Genomic DNA, 22,929 nt, shown 5'->3' on the forward strand with positions numbered 1-22,929 from the left:
GAGGACAAGGAAAGGAGGACAGAGAGGAGGAGGGGGAGGAAGAGGAGGGAGGAATAAGGAGCTGGAGAGAGCCAGAGAGAGAGTGTGTTTATTTAAGTTCGTCGTCTCCTGACTCAGACAGAGAGCAGACTACAGAGGATAATGAGAAACAGATCTTTGGTAGAGAGGAAGGGGAGGAGGGGAGACTCAAGAGAAGGAGGGACAAGGAGAAGTGGGGTAAAAAAAAAGAAAGAAGAAGAGGAAAGAAGGGGGAGGAGAGGGAAGAGTGACAGCAAGGGAAAGGGGGGGGGGGGGGCTGTCGTGTTCATCGCCACAGGAAATAGGCCCTCTTATGTTCACTACTGACAGTTAACATCACAGCGCTGGTGGCCATGCAGCCGGCACACAATGGTAGGTTTTAAAGACAGTGAGCTGCTTGCCATGACTCCTGCTCATGACCAGAATAATAATCAAAGTGTTTTAGGCTTAAATGTGTAGAAGAGAGGTTTATACTGAGCATGATAGTGGGAAAACAGCAGGGAAGAGGTGTGTGGATGATGCAAACTAAGATAAAGACAAGCCATTATTAGGGTTTTAAAAATGTGTCTTGGCGTGTTGAGTTCAGAGGTGGAAGAAGTACTGAAATGATTTACTAAAGTAAAAGTAGCAATACTACAGTGTAAAAAATACTCAGTTACAAGTAAAAGTCCTGCACAAATCTTACTGAAGTAAAAGTACAAAATAATCGGCTTAAAAAATACTTTAAGTACCAAAGGTAAAAGTACTCGTTAAACAGAATGGCCTATTTTATACATATTTTAAAATACTGTATTAAAATCATTGGTGCATTAATGTGTTCATCACTTTAATGTTGCACTGTAAGAGGTTGTTTATTTGAATTACTTCATCTACAACTAGGTAGTTTAATGTATACAAATATATGATAATGTATTGTTGATTTATACAAACCTAAATCTGCATATTAAATAGCAATTATATAAATATATACAGTATGTGAAATAAAATGTGTGCAGTAAAAAGTACTACATTTCCTCACAAAATGTAGTGGAGTAAAAGTATAAAGTAGCATAAAATAAAAATACTCCAGTGAAGTACAAGTACCTCAATTGTTAACTTAAGGACAGCACTTGAGTAAATGTACTTAGTTACATTGCACCACTGGTTTAGTTAATGTGATGTGAGTTTGAGAAAAAGATAAACCTCCACAGTGAGTGAGGAGGGGGGAGAAGCGGGAGGCAGGAGGTTGGGCAGGGGGATACTTGACTGACAGGCAGGAGGTCCTATGGGGAATGAGTAACGGACCAACTGGAGCTGGGAAACCCACCCAAAGGCAATTAAGGGTAAAGGACGACAAAAATATTTTATAAACTTTTTTCCTCCCCTCTCTCTCTCTGTCTTGAAGAAGAAGAAGCTACACGGGGATTGCGATGGAGCTAGAATGAAAGAACCGGCTGTAACTTGGGGATGTGATTCGGAAAAGATTGTGAAATATCCAGAGCAAAGATTTGATTTGGACCGCAAGGCATCCAAGTTGAAAAAGTTGCAAATACGCGAGAAAGAGGCAGTCATCATCGTGTGGAAAAGACTTGGAAAAGTTGCTGAAGTTACACCAAAACCTTCCAGGAGGATGGATAGACAACTTGCACAATGATACGAACATAGGAGAAAGACATTTTTTGGGAATATCTCCGGAAACGTTTTTTGTTTGGCGCATCAACGACGTAAAAGCTATTCAGTCTATGCGTAAAAGTCGCTGTACCGACGCAGGGAGATAAGGTCGTATCACTCGATCTGTATCCGGTCCGATGGGGGCCGCGCCGGGCTCCGGCTGGGAAGAGGGTGAGTTCGAGTTTAAGTTGGTGTTTGAGGAGGACCAGGGGCCATCACCGGTTCTCACAGCCGAGCCGGAGAGCTCTGTTCCCGGGGAGGAGAGTGCAGAGTGCGCCCTGCTGCACCTGGAGCCCTCCAGCAGCAGCAGTCTGGGTGAGTTCCATTTATTGGAAGATTACATGTGTTTAAGTGAAGAGACAGAGTAAATAGAGGAAGTCTGACAGTGTGGCTTATAATGCATGGGAACTGTGTGTGTGTGTGTGCGTGTGCGTGTGCGTGTGTGACTGGGAGGAAATGAGGGCCTTCTTCTATATGTTTGTGCTTATGTGAATTGATTATGTGTGTGTTTTTGTTGTGTGTGTGTTTGTGTTTATGTGTGTGTTGCATGTGCTGTAAGTAAGGGCCTTTATCTTTATGTCTGTGCCTATGTGAAGTGATTATGTGTGTGTGTATGTTTGTTGTCTGTGTGTTATTGTCTCAATGTGTTGCTGTGTGTGTGTTTGTGTCATCATGTGTGTGTCTGCATGTTGCATGTGTTGTAACGAAGGCCTTCTATATGTTTTTGCTCATGTGTGTGTGCTGTGTGCCAGTGTGTGTGTGTGTGTGTCTGTATGTTTGTCAGCGTGCATGTGTGGCTGCATGTATGGCCGCATGTGTTGTAAAGAAGGCCTTCTTCTATGTTTTTGCTTGTGTGAGTGTGCAAGGGTGTGTGTGTGTTTGTTTGTATGTGTGTGTGTGTCTTGCTTGCTGTATGATGTGTGTGCGCCTTCTTCTACATGTGCTTATGTGAATTCCGTATGTGTGTGTTGTATGCGTGCCTCTATCTGTAAGCATGTGACCCTGAGTATATTGTTATTGTGTGTTTGTTTTTGTGTGTTGTGTGTGTGTGTGTGTATATCTGATTGTATTCCTGTCTGTGTGCATGTGTGTGTTTGTGCATGTGTGCGTGCAGCCCCAGACTCAATGTGTTTCTAATCGGCTGTGCGTGTGAGGAGAGTTAACAGCTGCCATCTGGGAAGGAACCTCAACCTCTGTGTACTGAACAGGCAGCACATATACACCTCCCTCCCTCACTCAACCTCCATCTCCCCCATTTTTCACCACACACACACACACACACACACACACACACACACACACACACACACACACACACACACACACACACACACACACACACACACACACACACCTCGTATCCTCACATCCACTCTCTCATTTTTTTCCCACCCACACTGGCATACAGTTGTATTACCACACCCAAGGCATGAAAGTGAACTACAGGACAAACATGAGAAAAATTCTCCACTCTTGATTTTAATTTATCAGAGCAGCACGGAATCGCTCTTCTGGCTTTTTGTGCCTTCACATTCATGTTTAAAACTCTCCATATCTTTTTATCCAACATGTGGAAGACAACGGTTTTAACCTTTGACCTCTTAAAACAATTTACCACGCCTGGTCGCTGTTTCAATTGTCTATCAGTTGTGAGAAGTTTAACCAAACCCTATTAGGGAGAGCTTAAAGCCTTTTTCTGTCACTTTAAATCCAAACTTTTATAAGAGATAAAATAGGTCTGAAGTTTGTTATGGAGCTAAAAGTCGGTAATGCAAAGTGACTTCGTTAGGTACATGTAAAGCAGAAACACTGAATTGTATGACTATGATGAAGCATCTGTATTTAGTCATTCACAAAAATAAATAAAAATAGAGAGAAGTCTTTAAGATGTATTTCTATAGAAGTCAAGGTTACGGCTTTGCTGATCCCCCTTTTTTTTTCTTCTGATACTTCAAATCAAAGCACAGGTATTTGTTTGGTACACTGTCCACAGATATCAAATTTAGCCCAAATGTATATTATGTATATCTGGATAGAACTTAATTTTATATGAACAACTTTTTATAAAGGTGACATTAAACTATTATTATGGAGGTAAACACTCAGTTGTTAATGGTCAGTGTCTGGATTTAGGTAAATGTAATCACAACATGTCATAACCACTATGATTAAAACAAATCTGTATCTAATGTAGCACATGTCAGGTCCACTTAATGAGGACTGTCTAAAATGATCCAGTGATTCACAGTAAGAGTAGAAAAGTCTAAATTAACAGTTTTTTAGCAGAAAGTTTTTCGACCCTGCTCATATCTGGACCTTCTGATTACTTTTATGACCCGTTGTTGGGCATATTGACTAGGATATACAAATATATATGATGAAAATATGCAATGTGCGATAATATAGTGGAATATCCTAATAATCCTGAAATGTAGGGTTCAGCATCTTGCCCATGGAAATGTTGGATCGAATCACCAACTCTCCGATTAATGGAGAACCATTTTACCTCCTCAGCCGCAGCCGCCCAATAAACATTTTTTTATTGCCCAGCCCCTGGTCCCTCTGTTAGGGAAGAATAACTCCTTATGAAAGGTACGAAGTATAGCTTTATTTTAAACATGATAGAACTAAGAGGAGGCTTCCCCCAAAAAAGCGACAACAAAGTACTCCCAAGTTGTGTTCTGGATCTGGATTAATACTGAGCAGAACCCAGAGGTATCACGCTCAGTGGGGGATGGATGATCCCCGCTAAATGTCTCTTAACATTTGCCGGAAGCACTCCACGGTTTCTGCGATGACAGCTTCTTCTGGTAGTAAGTTCCACTCTCTGATTGTTCTCGGAAAGAAGGAGTATTTAAGAGTGTCACTAGTTGCGAAAATTCGCTCGAAGTTCAAAGAGTTGGCTTTGCGGGTTGCACTTCTTCTAACTGGCTCTAGCTCTAGGTACATTGATGCATCAATGGCTGAGATGTTATGGACAATCTTGAAGAAGAGAGCCAAACGAGCCAATCGCCGCCTTTCACTTAATTCCACCCAGTTCAACCGCTTGAGCATTTCTGTGACACTGCTGTCCCATTCATAATCTCCAAAAATGAATCTTGCACCTCTTCTTTGTACTGATTCCAGGGCATCACTGTGTTCAAGTACATCAAGTTCATCTTGGTAGTAATAAACTCTTCTAAATGTAGGTCTAAATACAAATAAATTATTGTTTTCTAAATAGTTAAAAGAGCCCTGAGGAGGCAAAAATTATCGTTTTTCTACCCGACAAAAGCAACATCTGGAACAGTTTGAGAAAATAAAGTAAACATTCGTGTTCAATGCAGCAAACATGTATAGTATTAGTTTCTCCTTTGCTATCCAGCCAATCATCCTTTGTGTGGTTCCTAATCACATTTTGTGAGGGGTTCAACTCAGGACACACACAATAAAATATTACAGTTCAAATTGAGATAAAAGTTTATTGTGTTTAAAAAGTGTTAGATACATTTTCGTGGCTCATAAACTTCTCTGCTGGTTTGCGCACAAACATATAAATCATTGTTTCATGTGAAAGGAGAGGTTGCCTCAGCACTGCAGCTTTAACCGCTTGGAAATATTTCTGTTGCCAGGAAACATTTGAAGAGATTTTTCAGTCTTAATTCAGTTGGCAGTTGCTGTTGTGTGTCTGCGTTGCCCAAAACATGCCTGTAAGGCCCGATGATCGGTTGGAGCCTCGCTCATTACCCAGTAACTTCTGTTTGGCTCCATGCAGAGCCACCGCACCGTGCCGGGGAACGGCTGTGGCGAGGGCCGTGGTCTTCAGGGGTTGTGTCCTCATTTGGGGGATTTTTTGGCAAAGAGTGCAAAACATTCTGTTCCTCTAGACCAGTGTTTCTCAAACTTTTTCATACCAAGGACCACTTAACCAATAAAAAAAACACTCGCGGACCACCTAACTCCACAAATATAAAAAAACACATCGTTTTTCTAGAACAGATTACAAATCGCCTGAAAATGGTACAAACAAGTGGAAAAATGTTTGATGAAGGTGTTGCGCTGGGCTATATCATGCAATCGAAAGTGAAACTTAACCTCGCTCCTTTGCGGAGATATTCCCACGAGAGTGCGGAAAACTTAAATGTATTTATTTATTTCAAATAAGAAATGTTACCAATATACTCACGGACCACTAGGGTGCGCTCACGGACCACCAGTGGTCCGGGGACCACACTTTGAGAAGCACTGCAGACATTTGAAAAAAGGAAATGGAGAAAAATCATCTTCGTGCCTTTCAAGATTAGCATCAGAGTTAAGTTTGTTGTTAGCAGTAAAAATGTTGGTTACAATTTCCTCTTTACCCTTTTACACTATTTGAGATTATAATACATGGAAAGCATGTATTTAAATATTCTTCACACTCAAAGTAGAATTTATGAAGCTGTTGAGTAAATTCTTCGTGTCTGACTGTGAGATTGTGGAATATAACATGCATTTTCTGTTATTCCTATGTTTATAATATTCCGATATACAGTAAATTGTCACTTCTATTCAATCAACCATTCTGTGCTGCCTTGCCACATTATTGCCAAACTATGGCAGCTTCACCTGGTCGTACACAAGAAGCCTAAGATTGATACACTCCCATTATGACTTAATGTGAAGCTATCACCAGCAGGCAGACAGCTAGCGAAGCTTAGCTTGAAGACTACAGGAAAACACCTAGTTTGACACTTAACCAAATACCATAATGTACCATTTTGACTGTGCGATGTAAGTACAAATATAATGTTTTAAAAGTGAGCTTTACTGGGGCCGTTTCTTTTCACATTTCCACAGAGCAAGGTTAGCTGTTTCCATCTGTTTCCAGTCTTTATGCTAAGCTACGCTAACAGTCTTTGTGCTAGCTTCATATTGAACATAGATATAAGAGTGGTATCAATCTCATCTTCTAGCGCTTATCAAGAAAGTGAAAAAACCTACTCCTCTATCATAAAGTGAAAACAAATGCTGCACTTGTTTGAATGATATTGGCTTGAATAAATAAAGACACGTTTGAGTTGCATGCATTTTCCATATGGCTTCAATTACAGATCAGTTAATCAAGAAAGTTGATGTGTAATCAATGATGAAGGCACGTTGATGATAAAAAATGGATCTGTAGCACAAATAGTGTTTACAGTATTTTTGATTGACATCTAATGAGTCTCTTCTGTTCCAGATGTAGGAGAACAGCACGCTTTTAGGGCTAACTGTCATTTTGCGGTTTGTGAAAAATGATTAATGGGAGTTCACATGACCCTCAAAACCCCACAACATATGATATAAAAATAAATCACGTTTACGAGAAAGCAGCCAGAGGATAAATTGATGCCATGTGGAAGTGAAAGTGCATATTAAGTCAAATTGACTCACTGCAGACTCCTCATTCGAAGAATTTCATAATCTGCATTTTTTAGCAAGTTAGACCAACTTCTGTGTAAAGTGTTGATACATTATAGATTATACATTAAAGGTCACAGGGTGAGTGTTTACAATCTGCATTCTTACCTTGTGACTAAGTCATCTTTTGGTGCCAGTGCTTGTCATGTTTCCACACATTAAGCCTGATTATTCTTTCTATCAGTTACAGATAACCACCATTCGATCAGCATCCCCAGCCCGCCGTCCTCGGCCAATCAGCGGGCTGGGATGCATTCCCCGCCTCCACGCAGGGCCCAGAGCAGAGAGTTCAGCGGGACCTATGAGAGCCTGCCGGCGCGCTCTGTGCAGGTGAGACAGTCTTTACAAGTCCTGCTTTTTCTAAAAACCAAAGGGTGTTTACAGACTGAGACGTTTTTAATTCTTACATGTTGTTCTGAGCTAAAGAATAAAGTATAACAAATGTTAAAACGTTAATTTTTCACAAAAGCAGCACAAAGTTTGAAACCTTGTACATTTTGTTCATTCATAACTGGCGCAAATATGTTGGAAATATACATTTTGTAGATCTTTCATGAGTTTTCAAACACTGAAAGTTTTGAAGCATTTTATCACAGTTTCAATATGTGACGTAATATTCATCCCATAAACCTGAAAGATTAAGTATATTAACCATTCAGGTGCTAAAAACAATGCTTTTGTAAAGACATTACAAATTAAATGAAGAATGTTCTGAGAGATACTGTATAAATGTATGCCTTGGATGTAGTCAAACTAATGACTTGAACTTTTTGTTTAGACCACTACAAATTTGTATGACACTAATTACATTTAAATCAATTCATATTTAATACTTTTTAATTGCATATGTTAGATATGGTGAAAGGTGTCCATCACAGTATCCCGGATGCCAAGGTCATATCTTCACATTGCTTTTTTTCGTCTGAGCAACTGTCCCAAATCTAAAACGTTTTTTGATTTCCAATAAAACAAAAACCGGAGAGTAGCAGCAAATACCAACATTTGGAGAGTTTGACCATTTGCTGTCTATTAACTCAGAAACAATTAAAGATATCTCACGCTCTCTCTCCTCCGCCCTCCAGGTTTCAGAGTCTCGCGTGGTGGAGTGTCCCAGCATCCAGATAACCACCATATCCCCTGAAGACGACCTCGCACCCTCAATCTCCAGTTACTGGGACACAGGTGGAGGTGGTGGGGGGTGGGACAGAGAGCGCCTCTACCTCCCCCTGCTGGACCCCTTCACCTACAGAGACCGCTGCCCCGGCTCCCTCAGCCCCAGCCCGGGCTCCAGCCCCTCGTCCCGAGGCTGGCTAAGCCCCGCCTCCAGTTGCGACTCCCTGCTGGTGGAGGAGGAGGAGCTGACCGAGGCCACAAACAATTTCGGGCTTTCGCCGTCCTCCAGGCCTACCTCTCCGGGGGGTAAAAAGCGAAGAAACTCCCCCCTGGTCTCTCCATGTACTTCACGGAGGGGCAGCTACTCAGAGGAACTTCAGGGGTGCAACCTTGAAGGAGGGGACTCCACACCTCAGTCTCAAGCTCCACCCAACAGCTGCGAGCGCAGCATCCCACAGAAAACCAGGAAGACGTCGTTGGAGCAGGTGAAGACGTTAGCATGTTTCCATGGTGTACGAGAGATGATTCGAATATTGAAGTCTTCAAAAATGTGCATCACACTAAAGTGGTGAACCATACTTGTCGTGGCTTAGTTCCCTTAGTCTCTATAAGCCACTTAAAAAAACAGTTTTCCCATTTCTGTGACTGCTTTAAGCTGGGCATTGTGGGAATTGCCGTCTTATATTGTCCATTGACTACAGAGGTCGCCACTAGCTGTGACCTTTTAACTAACAATACTTTTGTTTTCCAGTTGTCTCCCAGGGAGGTGAACCATACTTGTAATTACTTAAATATTAAAGGTTGAGACCTGTGTTTTGTCTTGCTTTCTTTAAGGCTGGGCATTGTGGGAATCGCAGTCGTTTCTCGTCCATTTACTACAGAGGTCACCACTAGGTGTGACCTTTTACACAAAACCAACAAACTGGCTCTAACAGTGCTTCTGTTCTCCAGTTGTCTCCCAGGGAGTTGGATCCGGAGCCGGCTCCAGGCCTCAGCTCCCCCTGCCCGCTGCCAGACAGCCAGCAGGCCAGGAGAGCGCCCCCCCCTCTGGGCATGGACTACCTCCCGGTGCCCCCCGCTCTCGCCTGGGGCCGGACCCGAGCCAGCGCCCAAAGCCCTCTGTTCAGGCAAGGATACACACCACTTATTTATATGATCATATGCATCAAAAATTACAGTTTGAAGCTTAATATTGATGTGTTAAATTGTCAACACAATTGTGTGTTTAAAAAGGAATTATACATAGTGAATTTCCAAATCAGAATCGGATCAGAATACCTTTATTAGTCCCACTGAGGGGAAATGTATATTGTTACAGCAGAAAAAGAGCCAAAGACAGCTTAATGTTACGTAGAAGCATGCATAAAAAAGTATTGAAGTAACAAAAAAGTTACAACATATAAAAAAAATTAAAAAGTTACACAATTTACAAAATACACATCCTGTAACAGTTCAGTTCAAATGGTAATTCCCTCCTAAAAAAAAGCAGCTGGCATGAAACCAAGAGCTTTTTCACACTAGCATCTTAACGATAAATGCTACGCCCAAAATAATTATTTTATTGGAACTCAAGTGATGTTGTGCTTGCATGTGCTTAGTGAACTTTGACATGCAAATCTGTACTGCATAAGTCAAAGTTTGGCGAAAATAAGTACTGTGCTTTCAATAAAACAATATTCTTGCACCATGTACTTGTTCTTGCAATAAAATAAGAGTATTTCATGAGTCTACTTGTTATTTTATTCAAGGAAGAAATAAGACAGTATTAATTAACATGTACACTTCTAATTTCCACTGACTACAAGTCAGTTTGTGATGTTTTCAAATTGAAATAATTCATTTGGTTTTCAAAATAGTTATTTACTGTCATTTAAGTGTCGTTTTAAATGTTCTCTGCTTCCTTTAAAACTGTCTAATATTTGACTTTTTTAAACCATGTGTAGGACTAACGCCTTGCCGCCACTGGACTGGCCGCTGCCGTCCCAGTTCGACCAGTACGAGCTGCGGATCGAGGTGCAGCCGCGCCCTCACCACAGAGCGCACTATGAGACGGAGGGGAGCCGAGGAGCCGTGAAGGCAACGCCATCAGGACATCCTGTCGTCAAGGTGAAACCCAAACCTGCAGATTTAAGGCTCTGACACACCAAATAAACAGAAAACAACAAGTGGTGACGGAGCCGAATGTTGTCAAAGTCAGCTTTATTGTCAATCTTTCAGTTTGTGTGTACAGTCAGAAAGATCAAAATACCGTTTCCCACAATCCCGAATACAAAAATAAAAATATGTATAAAAATATGTATATCCTAAATATACACAATCAACAGACACATTTATACATATGCACACATTAAGATAAAAAACACAACAATCAATATAAAATAACAGTCACTTCAATATCTTTGTGCTGCCTCGTTGATTGATTCTTGGCCAAAAAGTTGCAATTGAATTCACCGCATACACTTCAGCAAACCACCAACTTTCATCTAGGAAATGACTCCGAAACAGCAGGCAGCTGTAGTCTGTATTCCTCACTCAAAAAGGGAAACCCGGAAACGTACAACTGTACAAATACAAGCCGTTGATGATACGAACTTTGAAAAAAAGCAGGATTTGCTGACAATTTCTACACAAATCTCTCTCACCACTGAGCTTTGTTCCAAATGGCTGAGAATGATAAGAAGAGATGAAGAAGTCAATGAAAAGACACTACAAGTGTGCCCTCTTTAGTATTTTGTTGGTTTTTCTCACAACCGTTTCTCTTGCACTCTTAGTCATTCAAAGTGATTTATATTGCTGTGCCGATTCCAAGTCGAAATGGCAGCCATCCCATCCATCCATCTTCTCCCGCTTATCCGTGGTCGGGTCGCGGGGGTAGCAGTTCCAGCAGAGAGCCCCAAACGTTCCTTTCCCTGGCCACATCAACCAGCTCTGACTGGGGGATCCCAAGGCGCTCCCAGGCCAGCGAAGAGATATAATCCCTCCACCTGGTCCTAGGTCTACCCCTTGGTCTCTTCCCAACTGGACGTGCCTGGAACACCTCCCTAGGGAGGCGCCCAGGTGGCATCCTAACCAGGTGCCCGAACCTCAACTGGCTCCTTTCGACGCGAAGGAGGAGCAGTTAAACTCCGAGTCCCTCCTGGATGACTGAACTTCTCACCTTATCCCTAAGGGAGACGCCAGCCACCCTGCGGAGAAAACCCATCTCGGCCGCTTGTATCCAGCCATCCCAAAAACATTAAATGCATTCGGCAGTCGGTTAAATTAAATTAAATTAAATGAACCGACTGCCAAATCTGCTTGGTGTGTCAGGGCCTTCAGGCAGCTGCGGGAATATGTGACAGTATTACTTCCCAATTAACATACTGCTCATAAATGTTGCACAGACTTGTGTCTTTATAATCCAGTTGCTTTTAGAATTATACTGTTTTATGTCAAATTAAAGTAGAGTAATTTAGTTTGAATGTTGTGTTTTGATAAGACACATGTGGGCCTCCTCTCAGTGTGATCTCCTCCCCATGTCTCCCACAGCTGTGTGGATACGCTGAGAGGAAGCCGCTCTCCCTTCAGGTCTTCGTTGGAACAGCTGACGACCGATCGATCAGGCCACATCCTTTCTATCAAATACACAGGTACTGAACTCTATCTTATTTCATGACTTACCACACATTAATCTTTTATACATGGATATTCAGGGGACACGACAGACCGTACACTCGTCATCTGACCACTGTGGCTTTAACCGTTGCGTAATTTACCACCAGCTGCTTCCAGTGTTGGTCCAGGACATATCTTGCAGCAGTTGTTCTCAATTAAACCAGCTTCAGCTTAATATAGAGGATGTGGAATATATAAAAGAACCATGAAGCTATTGTTTGTCCAAGTTTATGCTGACATTTTTGAAAACCACAGTGTTGTTTGTTCTTTTCATGAATTTGTAATCACAGAAAGCACATGTTTCACAATATAAAGCCGCTTGTTTGTAGCCAAATGGATGTAGCCCATGCCACATAACCTCAACCTAATTTACATTCACTTAAGTAGATTTAACTGATTTCACTAATGCATCTGGTTTAATTCAAGCTAAGATATTTTTGTAGAATATACAACTATTTTAATCTTTAATGTGTGATTGAATATGTGAGAAGAAATTGAGAGAAATTCCCTTTATTATTGAAGTTTTGTCTGACCAAAAGTCTAAAATAAAAGCTATTAAAAAAAAATACAGAACATCTAAGAAGACATTAAAGAATTGTTTTTACTGTAACCAGAACATTTAATGAATAATAACATACACGATTAATTAGGGATGTAACGATACCAAAAACTCACGGTACGATAATATCGCGATAAAAAGTCCACGGTACGATATTTATCGCGATATTGAAAAATAAAGAAAACAAATGTGAATTTTTTTTGTAATTTTTTTACTTGAATTTTTTTTCTTTATTAAATAGTACATCTGATTTGTACAGCATTTTAGTAGGATAGTAGTATTTTAAAGTGTCAACAATATAATAATCAGACCCTGCAATAGAATAAATCAAGTTTCACTTTAGTTCTAGTAACTCAACTCTAACTCACTCACTCAGCGTCAGCAAGGTTATCTTTTAGGAATATGAGCATGTCCACATTTCCAGGTAGAAGCTGGGATGTTTGGGCGTTTACAAAATCCCCTGCTGTGGAGAAAACTCTCTTGCTTGGTACTGATGTTGCTGGGACAGAGATATGCTTTGGCCATGGGTAACAGCAGTGGGTCAAACTGTGCATTGTCTCTCCACCACTTCAAAAACAATACAGTTTTGCCAAGAAGGTGAGGCTTATTGACAGGGCGAGATATAAATATACTGTTGGTACTTGTCAATGTCTCTAGGTGTGTACATGTAGCCCTGTACATACGATGTCCTTTTGTGTTATCTGTTGTTTTATGTTCATGTTGTAACCTACTTGCTGCCATGTTGGACAGGTATCCCTTGAAAAAGAGATTGATGATCTCAATGGGACCATCTGGTTGAATAAAGGTTTAAAAAAAATAAATAATAATAATTATATATAAAAGAAAATCGCGGTATATTTTGTCAGTCTCACGGCGATATTGAGACATTTATTTATCGCGATATTCGATATATCGTTACATCCCTACGATTTAATAGATTGTCTTTCTTAAGATAATCGCCATTATTTTGTTCCAGCTTGGGCAGAGCACGAGTCTATCACAGGAGTGGGCAAATAAACTGTAACATTTGGCTGATAGATCTGTGTTTCCTCCCTCTCAGGGTGACAGGGAAGATGGTGGGTACGGCCAGTCATGAGAGCGTTCAGACGGGGACCAAAATCTTGGACATCCCCCTAAACCCGGAGAACAACATGACTGCACTGTGAGTGGAAAATAGCCTTTTTTTTGGCTTTGTAATCCAGTTTCAAGCCTATGTTGACGAATCAGTAGTGTTGTAGCACTTGAGACCAGTCTTTGTCTCAAGACCGCTTTTTAAAGGCCTTGGTCTGGACTTCGTAAAGCAGGGGGGTCCACACTTTTTTCACTGAGGGCCACATACAGAAAAATATACAAAGGGCCGTGCCACTCACTAGGGGTGAGGTTTATTGCCTCATAAGTTAAGTTATAATTTAGCTAAATCAATCAAATGTAGGTAAATTATGCTTGATACTTGAACATGCTTTACACAGAGGGTTTGCTTTATTCTGTAAGCAGCTCCTTCCTTAAAAGAGAAGCTTCAGATTGCTTATAAAAAGAGCAAATATAGATTTCAAGCTTCTTATGTAATTAAGTTATTTCGGCTTTTTTTTGTATCAACTAACATTTGTTTGAAAATGTTTCCAACTTTAATTGACTGAATTTATTTATTTAAGTGGGCCTTTTAACACATCAATACTGTGTAATATATTTGTACATATATATTTAAGAAGTACAATATATTAGAAGCACAAGTTTCATTTGTGGGCCATATTTCATTAGACTTTTGGAATTAGCTGAGGGCCGTTTCAAAATGGGCCGCGGGCCGCATTTGGCCACGGGCTGTAGTTTGGACACCCCTGTCTTAAAGTCTTGGTCTTGTCTTGATCTTGGACACATTATTGTTTGTTCCTTTTTTCGCTTTGTAATCCAGTTTCAAGCCTATGTATACGAATCAGTAGTGTTGTACTCAAGATCAGTCTTTGTCTCAAAACCACTTTTTAAAGGTCTTGGTCTTGACCTCTTAAAGTCTTGGTCTTGTCTTGGTCTTGGTTAAGGTGTTCTTGACTTCAACACTATGAAACACTCTTGTCATTCAGATTCCTTTTACTGGACTGATATAGAAAACTACCAATCTGTGTGTCCTAGCATCGACTGTGCTGGGATTCTGAAGCTGAGGAACTCGGACATCGAGCTGAGGAAAGGAGAAACGGACGTTGGGAGGAAGAACACTCGAGTCCGGATGGTGTTTCGGGTTCACCTCCCTCTGACTCCTGTAGCTCAGCCCGGCCGAGTCCTGGCTCTGCAGGTGGCCTCCCTCGCCATCGAATGCTGTGAGTATCTGGTCAGATGCCCTAAACTGCAAAGAGGGTAAATTACATTACACTTTTATCCAAAGAGACTTACAGTGAGTGCAATAAACCATGAGGATATACATTCAGGACTAGCAGGAATCCTGTAAGTAAACTAACTGTTTATTTATTAATTAATTTGGGTGGGTGTTTAGTGTGCGACGAAGGATATGTATACTTTCGGTCTTTACTTTTTCTCGTTCAATACCTGGGTCCCATTTGCAGTGAAGGAGTATAGAGTGGCGAAGTCCCTCCCCTTCCGGTGGACCTCCATGGGACCTTATTTCGGAAAAATCATGTATTGAAGTCAATGGAGAGAGAAAGATTATCTTTTGATCCCGTTTGAATTGTGCAACGAATTACACATATGATTGTCGTAAAACTGTGAAGTGACACATTTTTCGTGTGAACCGCTCAATGAACTACAACTCTGGTCTTGCATACGTCACCAAGACGGCCGTCACGTTGGCACATTTCACCTCTTTCTTTCAGAATGAAGTGAAAAGTATTAAAAGAGGTGAAAATCACTACAAGTCTGGGCACGTTGAGAGCTGTACATACACACAAGGGGAGTTAGTCGGTTCCGTAAGAGCCAGCATGCGGGACCGGCTTTACAAAGTTTCGGTGAGTAACACGAGTGTAATGTGAAGTAACGTTAATGACATCACTTACGCAACTCTGGGATGTGTAGTCTTTCTAGTTGCGTATTTTTCATAGTCTTATATTTCAACAGTTTTACGACAAACTGTGACTTTTTTGACATGGAAATGATCTTTTAGATTGACAAACATCATATGTGTAATTCATGGCTCAATTCAAACGGGATCGAAAGATACGTTTTCTCTCTCCATTGACTTCAATACATACTTTTTCAGAAATAAGGTCCCATGGACCGGAAGTAGATGGGCGTGACTTCGCCACTCTATTGAGCTGATGGCCGATGCAGAGCGAAAACATCTTTACATACATACTTATGAAGAAGTCGACAATATCAGATTTTCAATACACAATTATCATGGTCAAACGAAAATGTGGAAGAAGAAAGGCTGTCAGGGAAATTGTTCTTTAACGTATTTGTTGTGTGTTTTGTCTCTTTTTTGGCTTACGAATTACATTCAAAGTATAAGGAGGAGGAGGTGAGAGAATGATCATGAAATCAATATTCAGTTTTTAATATCACTGTCATCATAATGTACCAGTATATCGCGCAGTCTCAATACTAAAACATGTGGTTAAAGCCTCTATGTGTAAGATTTGTTTGCAACATGCATTGCCACTTTAATATAATAATAATCTTTATTTGTATAGCACCTTTCATACAACAAGTGCAGTCCAAAGTGCTTCACATAGACATTTCACAGAAAATTGATATCACACAGAATACAGTTACCAGTAAAAGACATAAACTAAAAATAGCATATAGAGTAGACATATAACTTTAGTTCGGAGCACATTCATTGGTTTAATGTGCTTACTGTCCCTGTCTCAGCCCAGCGCTCGGCTCAGGAGCTTCCCGTCATCGAGTCCATCAGCCTGACCTCCTGCTGCGTGGAGGGGGGAGAGGAGCTCCTGCTGAGTGGGTCCAACTTCCTGCCCATCTCCAGAGTGCTTTTCATGGAGAGAGGGACAGGTAAAGGAGAATTAATCCTTTTTAATGGTGTCTCTCTGGTCTTTTGTATAAAATATCTTTATGAGTTCCTGACCAACAGTGAAAATCTAAGTCTGCTTTTCAGTAAGGCTTTTTAACAGCAGTCGATCATTTAGATATTGTACAGATGTGCAGCAGAGTCAGTCTGCACAAGAACAGGATATCAGTTCTTACCTGCAAATGCGCGAGTTGTTAGCGATTTGATAAAGAAACTGCTCAAAATGTGTTTTAAAACTAGATTAAACTGTTTTAGAGGGCCAGTAAGACGGTTTTCAGGATGTTGAAAACACAAAAGAACGATTTTAGATTAAGTAGTTTCTATATACAATTACAGTTTTAAGAGTGCATGGACAGGAGGAGAAGAAGGGTTCACACACTTTTTTATGTTTGAGGGATAATTCAGTTTCCCTTTTACATTCTATCTTTATGGTAGAAAACAAGCGGCTCCTTTAAAAACCAGATGCCTACCTTCCAGGAACTCTTCCCAAAGAAATCAGAGGAGACAGATTTACGAGCATAACCAATTGGTTTAACAAAAGCTTTAATGTTAGGCATTACCTGACTGAACTATATTTATTAAGCTTATTATGGGTGTGTGTGTGTTTTGTATCTAGGTTACGCTTAATGTTACCTTATGTTTTGTTAGATGGTAAACTACAGTGGGAGGAGGAGGCTCATGTGGATCGTGACAACAGCAATGAGGTAATTTCAGTAATATCAGTCCTAAGAATGTCCAACAAAAACGTACTGTTTGTGCAAAATCTCTGCAACTACAGAAATGCTTTATCAAGTTGTAATTTAATTCAGCAGATACAACTAAAGGGTCTAGTTTCTCAGTAATATTCTGTGTCTACACCTCTTTGTCGAAGTGTTTGATGTGTGTGAGGGTCCCGGCCTACAGCGACATGTCCGTCGGTCTTCCTGTGTCCGTCAGTCTTTACGTGTCCAACGGGAAGAGGAAGAGGAGCAGCACACACTGCTTCAAATATATCCCCGGTGAGTGTCCAAACTCTGCTAGGGCTTGTTCTGTGTGTGTGTGTGTGTGTGTGTGTGTGTGTGTGTGTGTGTGTGTGTGTGTGTGTGTGTGTGTGTGTGTGTGGTGTGTGTGTGTGTGTGTGTGGGTGTGGTGTGTGTGTGTGTGTGTGTGTGTGTGTGTGTGTGTGTGTGTGTGTGTGTGTGTGTGTGTGTGTGTGTGTGTGTGTGTGTGTGTGTGTGTGTGTGTGTGTGTGTGTGTGTGTGTGTGTGTGTGTGTGTGTGTGTGTGTGTGTGTGTGTGTGTGTGGCCTAGCATTACTATACTTGTGGGGACCTAGGGTTTAGGGGAATCATTAATTTTAGGGTGAAGACTTGGTTAGGTTTAGGATTAGGGTTAGACATGTGTTGGTTATGGTTAAGGTTAGGATAAGTCACCAGGAAATGCATGTAAGTCAATGTAATGTCCCATGAAGTGGTGTGTGTGTGTGTGTGTGTGTGTGTGTGTGTGTGTGGTGTGTGTGTGTGTGTGTGTGTGTGTGTGTGTGTGTGTGTGTGTGTGTGTGTGTGTGTGTGTGTGTGTGTGTGTGTGTGTGTGTGTGTGTGTGTGTGTGTGTGATTACTATACTTGTGGGGACCTAAATCTGTTTACACAGTCACGTGTAGAGACTCGCCTCCCTTATGGGGACAAATTGGAGGTCCCCATAAGGGGAATCATTAATTTTAGGGTGAAGGCTTGGTTAGGTTTAGGATTAGGGTTAGGCATGTGTTGGTTATGGTTAAGGTTAGGATAAGTCTCCAGGAAATGCATGTAAGTCAATGTAATGTCCCCTGAAGTGATGTATACATGGTGTGTTTGTACTTGGAAATGCTCTTATGGTATTCCTGATATTAATTTAAAAACATATATACATTATGGAATATTTTAGTACAAACATTGTGCTAGCTGCAAGAAAAGAAAGTTATACACTTTGTGCATGATTTTACTCAACTTCTACATCACTACGGACTACTAACTGTTTTGATAAATATATACGTAACGTTTTGTAACATGCAATACAAAAGTTAACTTCCCCAATAATTGTAACTGTGATAGAGGTTGAAATTGTTTTTGAAAGTCTAGGGTTCAGATTTTTTGTTTCAGTAATCTGGTCTTTTGTTAACATTTTCAATTATATTAAATACTTTAATTACCAAAGATTCATCAAACATTTACATTAGTATAAAATAACAAATAAATATAAAAAACTATTAAATTAAATAAAAAGGAATGTGGCACTGCTTTTATCTTTCTGAGGGAAATAAACAAAATTAAACTCCTGAAAGAAATACAAGATATAAATACTATGAAGCTATCTTAGTCTTACTTGATAGAACATATTTAAAAGTATATATAAAAAGATAATAAAATATCCTCATATTATTCAAACTGTTATAATATATAAGTCATATTTTGTACTACATGATTAACTCTAATAATTGTAACTGGGATAGAGGTGAAAAAATGTCAAGTCTAGGGATCCGATTTCTTCAACTTTCGGGTTTGGTTCAATTATCTGGTTATATATAAATATAGAAAACAATAAAGGAAATTGAAAAAGGAATGTGGCACTGCAACAAACAAAACAAAACCTGAAAAAAATAAATATATATTATGCAACTTTCTTAGTCTTCCTTGATAGAACATATTGCAAACTATTTATAAAAAGATAATAAAATATCCACACATAACTCAAACTGTTCCTCCTCACAGTGTTGTTCAAAGAGGACGACCCCCTGCTGTCCCGGCCCTCCGTGCTGCCTCTGGACGTGGGGGTGCAGCCCAGGATGGACTTCCACATGCGAGGCGACCCCATGGAGGATGATCGAGGCTTGGGCTTCCTCCACCTGCCTCCTTACCCCTCCACCTACTCCCCCCCCTGCCCCGCCATGAGCTACCACGAGGAGTACTGCTCCAAACCCGACTCCGTGGAGGAATCGCGGGTGGCGCTGAGCGAGCGGCAGCCCAGCTTCGAGAACCTGGAGCTGGGTTTCACCGAGCTCCTTCCCCCCTTATACCCCCGCGGCCCACAGCCTCCATCCCCCTCCCCTTCCCCCTGGCTGGACTCACCCTACCTCTCATCTTCACCTTCTCCCTCCCACTCCTCCTCTCTCAGCCCGTTTCCTGCCGGGAGTCCCATCTCCACCTCCCCTCTGCCTCCCATCCCCACCTCCCCGTACCCACAGTACTCTGCGTACCCTCAGGAGGTGTGTCCCTCACCCCCCTCACACCCCAGCCTGTATCAGGACATGTGCCCGGCACCCTACTCCCACTACGAGGGCTGGGACCCCCAGGGGAGGGTGCTGGGGATGGGGCACGGGGGAGAGAGGGACACCAAGATCCAGGACTGCCCTCTGGAGTTTACCAGCTCTTCTATGCACCACATCACTTTTGAAGAAGGTGAGTTGAGCCTATTTGTCGCTATGTGAGTGCATGTGTGTACAATTCTGATTGTATTTCCATATTCAAGATTCAAGGTTTTTATTGTCATTTGTATATAGCTACAGTGTAGATATGGCCAGAGATGGTAAAAGTACACACATCCTTTACTCAAGTAGAAGTACAGATACTCGTGTTTAAAAATACTCTGGTGAAAGTAGAAGTACTGACTAAACTTTTTTACTCGAGTAAAAGTAAAGAAATATGGGCTTTGAAATGTACTTCAGTAAAAAGTACCCATAACTAGCAGCTGCTTTAAAGAGTACCTGACCTCCCTTTATATTAATAGAACAATAATGTCATTGTTAGCTAATGAATGTTTCCATGCTGAACAACGGCAACATGACAACGTTTCCATTGGTCCCTCTTCTTTAGAGAAGACCAGGAAATGATGGATACACGGATCGTGTTCAAATCAATAGGCACGCAATGACTCTAAAGAATAATGATCACGCCACCAAACACACATTCAGACTAAAGGAACCAGCTGTTTGGAAAATGAGAGAAGTAGAAAGTACAGGTATTTGTGTTAGAAATGTAAGAAGTAAAAGTAAAAAGTCGTCCGAAAAATAAGTAGTGGAGTAAAGTACTGATACCAGAAACATGTACTTAAGAACAGTAACGAAGTATTTGTACTCCAATACTTCCCACTTCTGGTTATGACAATGAAAATCTTAGGTCACAGGCTCCTCCAACAGTGCAACACAATAAAACAGATAATAGTGCAAGTAAATAAAATAAAATAGAATATAATAGAAATAGTGCAGAATAGTCTATATACAAGTAATTGGAATATTGATATATGTAAGTTGCAAACAGATGAATGTTATGGATGTTCTTTCAAAAGTTCAGGTGTTTAACAGTCTTATGGCCTGTGGGCTGAAACTGTCCCTGAGTCTGGTGGTTCTTGTCCGGAAGTTGCTACATTACAGACGTGTACAGGACAAATAAAGATGATAAATTGTTATTTGTCACCTTAAGTAAATATGGAAGAGAGGCAGGATAATTGTGTTGGATCTAGACAAGGAATGTAACCAAGTGCATTGTTGAGGTACTCTACTTGAGGCATTCATAATACACTGTCATTGTGCAATGAAATGCAGTTGTAGCCTGGTCTATAAGTGTTACACAAGAAAAATCATGAATAAAACATTATTGCATTTGAATCAGGAGAAATGTTAACTGCAAATAAAAATGATGGTGAATTCTCTGCACAGATAATACAGATAATAGGGATTTAACATGTGAAAGAAATGAAGTAATTACATACATGAAACACATCTATTGAAACAAGAATTCCTTAAATGTGTTGTTAGATAACCAAGATATGTTTTGAGCGGTAGGTCTACATAATATTAGTAGTATTCGTTTATTAGTCCCCAAGGGGAAAATGGGTTGCAGCACATCACAGAGGCATTTAAAAAAGTTAAGACAATACATCACTGACAACAACATAGACACAGATAAAAACAAACAGACATAAGAAAACCAGATATCGGCAGACATGACAAGGGGCCTATTAAGGAACATTTGGATTATTTTGCTAAGTATCCCAAAAACAACATTACTTCCAATGCAAGGCAACGTACAGGCTGATATATCGTAATCAAATTCACACCTAATGACATTTAATTCAGTTTGGACTAGCATTTTGAACTGGCCAGTGATGAAATACTGTAATATCAGACAACCAAAAAAAGCAATTTATTTCATCCACAAAGAGGGAAAAAGCTTGAGTAATAAATGACCCGACTTTTTCCTTATATATCTGCACTATTGAGATACTGAAAAATATGTCATAGCCAAAGATTTGTGTTGTAGGAGACACATTATTTAGATCCTGAAATTCCTGCTGCTTTTAAAATACATAAGTGTACAATTATTTACAGGCTAATACAGGTAGATTACTTTAGATTCTAGCAATGCAAAAGCTCAAAACTAGATGAAAAGGATTGTAATGTTTCTGTTCTCCCTCCGCAGTGTCAGAGTTCATCGGGGAGGACATCCAGTCTTACCAGTCTTCAGGCTCACAGATGGACAACCAGCCAAACTGAACACAGAGCTCATCATCCCGTTTGATATCCAGCGTGATTTTAAATCCATTATGCACTTGGTATTAAGATGATATTGGCAGGGGGATTTTATTACCAGGACACTGTTGTAATTATGACCACAGGTAACTGTTTTTATGTGGTTTTATAAAGGGAAACTATTGTTTTTAACATGTTTTCAATATAAATTATACAAGAACGTGCTTGAGTTTTGTGTGTGTCCTGTGTTTTTATTGCAAAAAAAATTAACTCTCAAAAAAGCAGAATCTAGAACAGGTTTATGGAAAAAGGCTTAGACTTTATGGAAATCTGATTGGTTTAAGATGATTGGTCTTATTGCTTCAAGATGCCGTATTGGTAATATGATATCTTTCATATTTTTTAAGAGATGCAATTATAAAATATAAAAAAATATATAAAATTGCACCAGCAGAAACGTAATCCATCCATCAGTAGGAACACATTTTCCTAATGGTGCCAGGATCCTGTGTTGCCAAATAGCAGCAATTATTTTTCAGATTTTGTTTCCAGTATTGCCAGATTAAGGAGTATTAGCTAAATGAAATAATTTGATAGCAAGAGAAAATGACTCATATAATTTACTGACAAACCATCTGCTATCTGAGTAGACGATGAGCTGCTGAAAAGTGTGTTAGTTTGACCTGAAAAAGGATGATGTGACCAGGCTGGGTCTGTTTCAACTGTTTGAAAGGTTTGCATGAGAAATAGTTTGTTAGATCCTCTGCAAGTAGAGCAGATGTGTCTTGAGGAACAGTGCCACCTGGGGTGACTGCATTAACACTCCTTAAACAACAACTGAGATTTCATTTATTCACCTTGAAAACTCTTATTTCCTTCTATGTGTACTTTCTACACTAAGAGCAGTGTGGCTATAAAGTGCATGGGCTCATCGTATTTCATTATTGCCAAACAGCAAAGGCAATAAAATACATCTAGGCCTACATGACAAAAGGACGCTAAAGTAGCATTATCTGTTTTCGTGAGTTTTATAGGTCTAAAGCAGGGGTCAGCAACAGG

General features: G+C 40.4%; 1 protein-coding gene across 2 annotated transcripts; it reads left to right on the plus strand.

The window, feature by feature from the left end:
• The first annotated feature begins 338 nt into the window (after positions 1-338).
• On the plus strand, positions 339-22,089 carry nfatc4 (nuclear factor of activated T cells 4). Of its 2 annotated transcripts, XM_034207704.1 has the most exons (14): positions 339-390; positions 1,403-1,983; positions 7,274-7,419; positions 8,172-8,687; positions 9,154-9,329; positions 10,146-10,308; positions 11,731-11,831; positions 13,476-13,577; positions 14,540-14,724; positions 16,232-16,372; positions 17,037-17,092; positions 17,260-17,386; positions 19,115-19,801; positions 21,821-22,089. In XM_034207704.1, exons 2-14 carry the CDS (start codon positions 1,806-1,808, stop codon positions 21,892-21,894), a joined length of 2,652 nt encoding a protein of 883 aa, XP_034063595.1. In that variant the 5' UTR covers positions 339-390; positions 1,403-1,805; the 3' UTR covers positions 21,895-22,089. The 2 variants fall into 2 exon arrangements, with proteins under 2 accessions (XP_034063595.1, XP_034063596.1); XM_034207705.1 differs by lacking the exon at positions 339-390 and having other exon boundaries at positions 1,332-1,983; positions 7,280-7,419.
• Positions 22,090-22,929: the final 840 nt, after the last annotated feature.

The sequence above is a fragment of the Gymnodraco acuticeps genome, unplaced genomic scaffold (assembly GCF_902827175.1).
Source record: "Gymnodraco acuticeps unplaced genomic scaffold, fGymAcu1.1, whole genome shotgun sequence".
Classification (NCBI taxonomy): Eukaryota; Metazoa; Chordata; class Actinopteri; order Perciformes; family Bathydraconidae; genus Gymnodraco; species Gymnodraco acuticeps.